Consider the following 10,561-nt stretch of genomic DNA (forward strand, 5'->3'; position numbering starts at 1 on the left):
CGCATAAGGATTGTTCGACTCTCCCTCAGAAGTAACTCTCCCCTCCCAAACCGTGCGACTCTCCGTCATAACTAAGAACGTATGGAATGAATATGACATACAATCGACGAGCCACCCCCTCGTACACGGCCAAACACCAACAGGCAACCTTTACCGGCAAACTAGCTACAGCTATGACGGACGGGTAATCATACCCGTTATGATTCGTGAATATTGAAGCTCTGGATCATATCATCAATACTGAAAAATCCCGAAGCAGGACCCAGGAACAGCACGCACCTGAAGTGCTGTCATGCTATCAGAACGAGGTCTTGATAAAGATATATATTATCTACCGGGAGAGAGAGATTCTAAGTTACACAGTCTGATTCTATCCTTTTACAATGTGTTCTTTCAATTCTAGGCTCCCTTGAATTTATTCTATCTGGTCGCCTGCTCATCTATGGTGTACACCCTCCCAGGACTTATACGCTACTCTACTAGTGTCTGCATGGTAAAAAAACGTATACTTATTCGGACATCCAGAATCCAGTACATCAAACGAGCAAGGATGCTTTCTTCCCCTTTCGTTTCCCAAGCAGACCACCCAGATACAGTCTAGACTCAGGGGGATCCGATGCAGAGAACTACCCAGCTATCACCATGCGCATCTAGTGTCGGAGCAGACTGGCTTGTTTTGACACCAAAGGTAGTTCAAAGCCTCGAAGCTCCACTTTAAACGCCCTTGCATCTACTTCGCTTGACTCCGGGTTTGTCCCCCCACCCGGCGCGGCTTCTGGTTGGCCACTAGGGTTCTACGCTCCGCTCAAGTCCCCACCGACAAATTGACTTTGGTACCTGCTAACGATTCACGCAGGTCGGGAAGTTTAACGAGAGCTTAACGAAAAGCTTGTGCGGATAGAGTTTCTGCGGATCGTTCGCTACAGCTTTCGAGACTCTCGGCTTCCCAGACTAGTCGCCGGTCGACTGCCCGTCAACCAAACAACTCTTGCCTACGAAATACTGAGAGAGAGGTTATCTGGTTTCCGACTTCGAGAGGTGGATGACCCAGCGGAGAGGATTGCCGATCGGGATGCACAAGCCCTCCTTTTTTTCATATTCGTTCGTATATCGGATTCGTATATCGTACCCAGCGACCCGTGTGCATGCGTTGCCGGTTCCGGCCTTACCAGTTCCACAGCGTGCGCTTTCCCCCCCCGCCTTGTGATCAGCGGCTAAGCTACAGATCTGCAGTTCAAGCTTGAGAAGAGGAAGGTCTGCCTGAACCCGAGCTAGTCATGATGTCTGCCCGCCAAGCCGGGGAATAAGTCAGACAGACTTGCAAGCCCTGCGAGTGGTTGTTCTTGGGCCGCTAAGCGAGCTCCTGCCAAATTCAGTCCAGAATCCAGATCCGTGGCCATCACTTGGGAAAGCCAGCAAACCAACACAGAAAACCGTTCGCGGCGCCGGTCTTAGATTGAGACCCCAGATCAGCTCCGGATCACTACTGATGTTATGTTCATGGCGATAATGTGTTCAAGTTGCACGAGTGCCAAGACACGATGCACATTTTTGACCCCAGATGAGAGGCCGGCTGCGAACAATACGTCGTCGAACCGAATCTAATACCCGCAGATCGAAACAACACGTCGTAGTGAAGACGGGGATCGGCAGATCAATGATCGTTAGATCCTCACACCGTCCACTTCACTCAGATTCTCGGCTGTAACGCTGCCGCTCAATATTGACATACCTTTGGTGAGTTGGCTCGGCTGCGAGACCCTCCCATGGGAGTCTGCATGTCAACACTCCCGCATATCGTACCGAGAATGAAGAGGACACCGTGATAGCCCGCCACAGCGAACCACGGCGAAGGCAAAACAAATCACGGAGCCGCTTCGGTATAAGACTCACATCGCGCGGTCTTTCTCTTCTTCGTGCCTCCAGTGTCGAGCCAGCCGACGCGAAACACCCAGCTTCTCTCTGCACCAACCCAAGCCTTTTGTATTGCTTCGCGAAAGCACAGCTCATACCATCTCCAGATCATAATGCGGTCCCCTCTGTCCTTCATCCTGGCGGCTGCTCCATATGTGGCCGCCTTCCCTCGATTCGGAGGCGCCTCTGGCCTCTCGACCTCTTCCGTGCAGCAGGCGAGGTATAAGGACTACGACACCAGCACGCTGCACCCGAAGCATTTCGTCTACCAGGCCCCTCAACTAGGCGATTGTACGCACCTCTGTCTATCTCCCTGACACCTACCTGCCTGTATATGATGAGGCACTATCCGTCTGACGTCTTGACAGCCCGCGGTCCATGTCCCATCATGAACACCATGGCCAACCACGACTTCGTTCCGCACAACGGGCGCAACATCAGCCGCGAACCCTTCATCACGGCGTGCATGCAGGGCCTCGGTCTCTCGCACGACTTCGCGGCCCAGATCTTTGAGACGGCCCTCGCTGACATTGCGACTGCGAACCCGCGGCTGAATTCCACAGTCAGTCCCCTCCTCTACCCACCATCTATTCCGAGCGCCCATTCCCCCAAGCCCTTCTCCCAAGCTCTTCTCCCCCAAGCCCTTCTCCCCAAGCCCTTCTCCCTCTCCCCTCCCCCCTTCACAGCAACTCACTCACTCACTCACTCCCTCCCTCCCCCTCCACAGACCTTCGACATCTGGATGCTCCACAACACCCACGGCATCGTCGAGCACGACGGCAGCCTCGCGCGACAAGACATCTTCTTCGACCCCTCCTCCCAATTCGACCCGGCCACCTTCGCCAACCTCCTCTCCTACCTCGGCCCCTCCCCCGGCATCGACCTCCCCGGCCTCGCCCACGCCCGCGCCCGCCACGCCTGGCACATGAGCGCCGCCAACCCGCGCTTCAGCATCGCGCCCGCCGCCGTGCCCGTCATCGTCGGCGAGAACGCCATGCTCCTCGGCATCTTCGGCAAGGGCAACGCCACCAGCCCCGTCGTGGACCGCGCCCACTTTGAGTTCTTCTTTCGTGAGTGCCTCCCGTCCGTCTTCTGCTTGGTGGGGGATGTCAAGAGGGGAGGAGGAGGAGAAGAAGAAGAAATCCTCACCCTCCCCTCCCATCTTATCCTATCCCATCCCATCCCATCCCATCCCTTTTACAATAAACCAAACTCAACTCAACTCAACTCAAAGAAACTAAACGAAACTAAACTAACCCCCTCTCCCTCCCGCGCCCGACCCGACTCATTAGGCAGAGAAGAATTCCCCGTCCGCCTCGGCTGGACTCCCAACAGGGGCGTCGGACCCGAGATTAGCGCCATCGTGCAGAGCATGATCGCGCAGAGCCCGGCTGGCGTCCCCTTGACGTTCTCGCCTGCTGCTGCTGCTGCTGCTGCTGCTGCTTAGCAGGATCGGAAGTTTCGAGAGGAGGAGTGGAGGGGGGAAAGAAGAGAGGGGTGAAGGGGTGAAGGAAGGAGGAGTGGAAGGTGGGGGGGGGAGGGGGTAGATATGAACAAACAAGTGCAGCTAGCTAGCTCGTCTTCCAATCTCTCTTTTTTCATCCTCCTCTTCCAATCTCTCTTTTTCTTCTAATCTTTCTCTCTTTTTCCTTTAGTCTTTCTTTTTCTTTTAATCCTTTTCTTAATTCTTTTTTCAATCTTGTTTTTTTCTTCCAATCTCTCTCCCGATCTCTCTCCCAATCCCTTTTCCAATCTCTCTTTTTCTTCTACTCCTTCTCTCTCTTCCAATCCCTCTTCCAGTCCCTTTTCCAATCCCTCTCTTTCTTCCAATCTTTCTTCCAATCTCTCTTCCAATCTCTCTTTTCCTTCTACTCTCTCTTTTTCTTCTAATCCCTTTTTCAATTCTTTTTTTCAATCTCTCTTTTTCCTTTAGTCTTTCTTTTTCTTTCAATCTCTTTCTCTTTCCTAATCTCTTTTCCAATTTTTTTTTTTTTTTTTTTTTTTTTTTTCCAATCCCTCTTATAATCTCTCTCCCAATCCCTCTTCCAATATTTCTTCCAATCCCTCTCTCTTTTCTTCTTCCAATCCCTTTTCCAATCTCTCTTTTCCTTCTACTCTCTCTTTTCCTTCCAATTCCTCTTCCAATCCCTCTCCAATCTCTCTTCCAATCTCTCTTTTTCTTTCAATCTCTTTCTCTTTCCTAATCTCTTTTCCGTTTTTTTTTTTTTTTTTTTTTTTTTTTTTTCCAATCTCTCTTCCAATCCCTCTTCAATCCCTCTTCCAATCCCTCTCTCTTTTCTTCTTCCACTCTCTCTCTCTTCAACCTCTCTTCCAATCCCTCTCCAATCCCTCCTCCACTCCCTCACCCAATCCCTCTCTTTCTTCCAATCTCTCTTTTCCTTTTAATCCCTCTCTCTCCCTCTCCAATCCCTCTCTTCAATTCCAATCTCTCTTCCAATCTCTCTTTTTCTTCTAATCTTTCTCTCTTTTTCCTTTAGTCTTTCTTTTTCTTTTAATCTCTTTCTCTTTCTTAATCTCTCTTCCAATTATATATATATATATATATATATTTTTTCAATCTCTCTTCCAATCCCTCTTCAATCCCTCTTCCAATCCCTCTCTCTTTTCTTCTTCCACTCTCTCTCTCTTCAATCCCTCTTCCAATCTTTCTTCAACCTCTCTTCAACCTCTCTTCAACCTCTCTCCCAACCCCTCCTCCACTCCCTCTCCCCTCTCCCTCTCTCTCTTCTAATCTATCTTCTAACCTCTCTCTCCCTCCTCCCTCTTCCAATCCCTCTTCCAATCCCTTTTCCAATCCCTCTTCCAATCCCTCTTCCAGTCCCTCTCTCTTTTCTTCTTCCACTCTCTTTTTCTTCCACTCTCTTTTCCTTCTACTCTCTCTTTTTCTTCCAATCCCTCCTCCAATCCCTCCTCCAATCCCTCTCCAATCTCTCTTCCAATCTCTCTTTTTCTTTCAATCTCTCTTTCTCTTTCCTAATCTCTTTTCCGTTTTTTTTTTTCTTTTTTTTTTTCCAATCTCTCTCTCTCTTCAATCTCTCTTCAACCTCTCTTCTAATCCCTCTCCATCTCCCTCTCCAATCCCTCTCTCTTTCTCCCTCTCCAACCCCCCCCCCCCCCACACACACACATCTCAATCTCCCCCCCCCCCCCCCCCCCCCCCCCCCCCCTTCCTTCTCCCTTCCCCCTTTCCCCTTCTCTCTCTCTCTCCCTTCCTCCTTCCCTCCCCCCCCAAAAAAAGGCCTACGCTCCCGCCCCACGAGAAAGTATCATCAGACTCCAGTGGAACGGGACCCCGAGGTTTTTATATTTTTTTTATTTTTATTCGAGCGAGGCAGGCCGTTTTCAAATGCTTGAACTACCATGTCGACTATTTTTACCCCCCCCCGCCCCTGCTTCTCTGTAATCAAAAGTCACAAGCACAAAAGGCACAAATCAAGTCACAAATCAGGATCCATCCATACCCGCCAGTCATAGGGGATTCACATGGATGTACGGGAGCGTTTGGAATAGGTAGCAAAGCTTTGGTTGTAGGATCTACTACGTGAATTGTGCAATGCTAGTTGCTTGCTATTTTGAATCCCTTAAAACTACCCCGTTCCCCTCCCACCCATTAGCCGAGAAGCCGCCGCAGCAGCATGCATCAAGGCCACCTCACTCGCTCCCGGAACGCAGTGAGAGATCCACCCAGCTTCTCGAAAAACGATCGCCCCTCCCCTATCCGACAGGCCCGCAAGCCAGAACCACACAGAGAACTAGCCTCCTTAACGCACGCGCCAAAGTGACCCGACCCGGATATCTGATGTCCCTTCCAATTCCCATCGCATCCAACCATGGTACGCCGAAGTAGCTTCCACCCTAGGAAAGATGCCTCCAATCCCAAATGCCTCCGATCCCATATGCCTCCGATCCCAAATGCAGTGCACTCCCTTGCAAACAAACAAAAACCAAAAGCCCGGATATCACAAACAAGATGGGTTCCGGACCTTCAAAAACGATGAGAACGCCAAAGAGAAACTGCATGCAAGATTCCAACCCAGCCTGACCCAAAACTTGGCGACGGCCCTCAACCGCCGAGAGTAGTAAACAAGTAAAGCAGCGCGGCCGTCCCGAAAACGAACAGGATCCCATCCACCAGGACTTGGAAATTCCTGAATAAATTTGTAAAAACAAGGACTCTGACAAAGGAGATATCTTGGTGGGCGGATTTGCCGTGGTGAGTGTCGCGTGCGAGGAATGCCGAATGAAACAACAGAAGAAAAAAAAAACAAAAAAAAAAAACCATAAAATGCAGAGCGCAGCGCGAGCCACTTTTGTGTTCCTCCCTTGTTTATATAATTTACCCCGTGGTATGCTGTGTCCGATTTCCCAATTCTTCCGACTGATTGCGCCTGTGAAAATATGTAAAAAGAGACCATCGAAAGTCGAGAGATCCAGAGTGATGCGCGCTGGCGAATGACGGATCGAAGCAAGCTGTTGTATACATGTCGCGGTTCTTCGCGGACGTTGTAGTAAATACATGAGTGATGTTTTTGTACATAGTGTCATAGTGGTGTAGGGTTGGCGGCGAGGAGGTGCGATCAGTGATCGCTTTCAAAGGACATCTTTGGGGACATGGGGGTGTTGCGGTGCCAGACATTCCGGCCGAGGCCCTTCAGACCTTTCGTGGAAGCTTCCGGGCTGTCGACGTAGATGCTGGTAGGAGTGTCGATCTTGATGTGGCAGAAGAGGGTGGAGAAGAGAAATTGGTCCCCGTTGATGTCGTGCAGCGGGAGGGTTCGGTAGCCTTGCTTGAGACTGCTCAGCTTGGCGGTATATGTGGCGAGGGGAGAACCTCGGTCGCTGTAGGTAAACCCGTCCGAAGAACACCTGACCGTCCAGCGAACGAAGACCAGATCGGGGTACTTGGTCGTCAGAGCAAAATTGAACTTCTCTTCGAAGATGGGGTTGAAGCCATTCTCTTGAACAATCTTGGTCCGTCTGCGATGGGGTGCACCGAGCCCCGAGGAGCCATCCTTGGCAGAAGCGTCGAGGCCACCCTCGCCCACCACGCCCCTGTTGTCCTTGGTCTTGTCGTCGGCGTGGTAGACCTCGACTTCAATGTACGGATCCACGCTTCGGTTCGAGGCGAGACCCTTGGGTCGCATGAGTTGCTGCGCCGAGATGACTTCGATGGAGAAGCTGACGTTCCTGCGTTCTCGCTTGGCATGGCCTGCACCGGCTTCTTCCGGGACGTTGGGAAGCATCTTGATCTCGCGAAGTTCGCTTGGCTTGAGCACATAGCCCGATTCATCTTGGCCCGCGGCAAACATGGCATCGTTGATCTGCATCCCCAGGTCGTACGTCTGCCAATTCAGAGCGACCATCTGCACGCTCCGTCGCCAGTACTTGAGCGGGTCGAAGTTGGTCGATGCAACGCGCCATCCATTCGGGTAGACCCGTAGCATGTAGCGCATGTTGTGACGGGTGATGATGCGCTTCTCCTCTTGCGTCGTCGCGTTCTTGTCAAAGGTGTTCTCGGAGAAGGAGAAGATGTGGTTGTACGTCTTGCTTTCGGGGGTGTCGAAACCGTGGAACTTGAGCCCGGCACTGTAGACGCCGAGTTCCCCGAGCACCTTGACGATGTGGCTGGTCTTGTTCGCACGCCGACTCTCCTTGGCTCGGCAGACATCGTCGGCGAGACCCTCGCTGTCGCTGGTGCTGCTACTGAAGCTCTCTTGGCCTTCGCTTCCGGAGTATTTCGGCGGGGACCAGTGGCTGATCTTGTTTCTCCGCGCACCCGCGCTGGGCGACGGTAAGGCGCCGGCGGAGACGGGACCGTTGTCCAGATGCACCGGTCGGATGTATGGAGAGTTGAGGCTGTTGCCACGCGTTCGGGTGCCAACCTGCTCCCCCAACAGCGGATCGGGGCTTCGGGGCTTCTTCACCTTGATTAAGATTCGGTTCATCAATTGCGAAGGGGTCGGGAGCTGCTCCGCTGACGGGTCAAGGGGGGCCGTGACCAGCTTCGAGCCGCACGTCTCCTTGATGATCTCGGCCATCAGGGCTTGCTGCTGTGCATTGCAGTGGACCTCGAGCGAGATCCACAGGGGATACGGGGACTTGACAAAGGCGTACTTGCTGATGGTGGACATCACGTCGCGGAACGACACTTGACTCGTGAGCGTCCGGCCGTGCATCACGACCGGACCGTCGTGACCGTTCCAGCAATCGACCTCGACGCATCTGCATCCTCGATTCAGGGCGGAGATGTATGCTTCGACGCTCGACTGACCCGCGACCTGGCGACCCAAGAGGTAGGTATTGTGGGAACTGGAGATGAAGTACTCGTTCATGGGGCGGTCCAGGGTGTAATGTGCCGGCGCGCCCCTCGTTGGGAGGTTAAAGGTTGAGATCAGGTAGCTGGTGAACGCTGCTTCGTTCATCCTGGACAGATCGCCATCACCGGCATCCTGCTGTGGCTGCTCCTTGGACTTGGATTTGCGGACAAACTTGTTGAACACACTCTCCCACTGCGCCGGGTCCTTGTCGTCATAATCATGTTGAACCGTGGCAAGGAAGGTGCAGAATTCGAGATGGGTGAGGCCCTTGCTCTTGTCGGACGCAATGTTTTCGTAGATCTTGCGGACATCTTCACGTCTCTTCATGAGCTTGACAAAGTCCTGGAACTCGACAAAGTTGAGACGCCCCGATCGCGTGACATCGGCTTGCTCGAATCGGGATCTCAGATAGTTGGCCGAGCCGTGGATGTGCAGCGAGTGGCAGAGGCGCTCGACACCCACCATATCAATCATCTCCTCATCCTCGGAGTGCGGCCGGTCCTGGAAAAGCCGATGCATCTCTCTCTCCCAGCACACCCGGACGGCCTTATCGTGGAAGGAGGAGAGGGACGCCATGAGGTCTTGGCGGTGCTTCGAGATGGCGTCGAGTGTCGTGGTCCAGAGGTCAAAAGTCGTGTCATCCGTGGCAATCAGATGCATCGTCTTCTGCTGTGACCGACCCTTGGACTTGTCTGAGACGGCGTACACGATGGAGAAGAACCTCGACTCGTCGTCATCGGACACGCCAAATTCCTTGCGGTAGTTTCGCGCGTTGGTTCCGACTCGGATATCCTTGATGTCGTCAATGTAGAAAGACTTGGAAGGTCGGTTCTTGTCCCAAGACACCTTGGCAGCCTCCTTCTCGAGCACGAGCGTCAACAGCTTGGTCCGGTTCTTCTTCGTCACCTTGGTCATGCTCGTGCCTTGTAGCAGTATCGAGGGGATGACTGGGCCCGGGCCGGGGCTGGCAGTGCTGGACCCGCTGGAGCCAATGGAGGCCGTCGTACTGGGAAAATCCCGATTCTCAAATCCGTACGGCACCATGGCCTCCTCCCGTATGTCACTCCCGATGAATTCATCCTCCGAGTCAAACAAGGCTCCCCTTCCACTCTCGGGGGCGGTATTGGTGCTGTCACTCCTCCGCCGCATGGTCACCGGCCCCGTGCTGTGTTCCCGACTCATGGCGGTAGTCGACGATTGGCGACGGCGGCCGGCAAACTGGGTCGCCCGGTTCGAAAGTCTTCTGATCAACCCCGGCGACTTGCCCATGGACGTGACCTCGCTCATGGCACTCTGACTCGTTCTCCGTGACACGATCGATTCGGGGAGCTCGAAGGGGGGGAGGTTGAAGTCGGCTTCGCGACCGCGCAAGCCCTCGGGGGAGGCCTGGATCGAGGAGCTATTCGTGATGAGATGCATCGACTCGGGAGACATGACGGGCGAGGTATGTATGGAGCTCGAGCTCGCCACGGACGAAGTGCTGATTGCGGAAGCCGGGACCGAGGTCGCCGACGAGGAGATTGGGGGTTGGACGTTCGTTTGAACATGGCTTGGTCTGTGATATCTCGCGGGGGAGGGCTTCGTCGGGTGCGAGGTCACCGAGGTGGGCGGTTGTACTTCGAAGCTGGCCGAGGTAGCCATGGGCGCAACGGTATCGCTTCTGGAGCCTGCCATCGCGACCCTTCAGCTTTGGGGGAGGGGTTGGGGGGGGGGGTGCGGGGGGAGAGGAAGGACCAATTGCCCAGCGGCGCGCAAGCTGGCTGGCTGGCGGACCGAGGCCGGGGAAGAGGAAGGGGAAGAGGGATTGCGTTGGAGGCGAGGACTATAACAAGCACCAGCTCTGTATGATCGAACGCATGTCTTCGTTGCAGGGAACGGGTGGGCGCAGATGGCGAGTGGGCGAGACGAGACGGGGGGCAGCGCAGCGCCGGGCAGGCAGGCAGGCAGGTAGGTAGGTAGATAGGTAGGTAGGTAGGTTGCTCGTTCGTTCGCGCGCACAGAGGGGTACGGGATTGTGGGTTGAGTTCGAAGGAAGATGGTTGATATTATGCGGTGCGGTGCGAAAGTTGCAGGCGCAGTGGTTGTCGGTTGTCCGGGGAAGGGCAATTGGGAGCAAGAGAAGAAGTGGAGGTGGATGCAGATGCAGAGGTGGATGCAGATGCAGACGCAGACGCAGACGCAGATGCAGATGCAGATGCAGATGCAGACGGCCCGTTGCGGGCGTTGAGGAGGGGGAGGATGAGGAGGAGGAGGAGGAGAAGGAGGAGGAGGAGGAGGAGGAGGAGGCGGAAGCGGAAGCGGAAGCGGAG

General features: G+C 53.8%; 2 protein-coding genes across 2 annotated transcripts; one reads left to right on the forward strand and one right to left on the reverse strand.

Annotated features, from left to right (window-relative positions):
• Nucleotides 1-2,027: 2,027 nt before the first annotated feature.
• Nucleotides 2,028-3,361, forward strand: L3040_008026 (uncharacterized protein; the record flags this gene model as incomplete). The annotated part of the gene is made up of 4 exons (XM_007297645.2): nt 2,028-2,205; nt 2,283-2,476; nt 2,642-2,984; nt 3,207-3,361. The coding sequence occupies 4 exons, from the start codon at nt 2,028-2,030 to the stop codon at nt 3,359-3,361; spliced, it is 870 nt and encodes a 289-aa protein (XP_007297707.2).
• Nucleotides 3,362-6,512: 3,151 nt separating this feature from the next.
• Nucleotides 6,513-9,926, reverse strand: L3040_008027 (uncharacterized protein; the record flags this gene model as incomplete). Its single annotated transcript, XM_007297644.1, has 1 exon — nt 6,513-9,926. One exon carries the CDS (start codon nt 9,924-9,926, stop codon nt 6,513-6,515), a length of 3,414 nt encoding a protein of 1,137 aa, XP_007297706.1.
• Nucleotides 9,927-10,561: the final 635 nt, after the last annotated feature.

Source organism: Drepanopeziza brunnea (assembly GCF_022702325.1).
Source record: "Drepanopeziza brunnea f. sp. 'multigermtubi' strain 214-2 chromosome Unknown ctg14, whole genome shotgun sequence".
In the NCBI taxonomy this organism is placed as follows: domain Eukaryota; kingdom Fungi; phylum Ascomycota; class Leotiomycetes; order Helotiales; family Drepanopezizaceae; genus Drepanopeziza; species Drepanopeziza brunnea.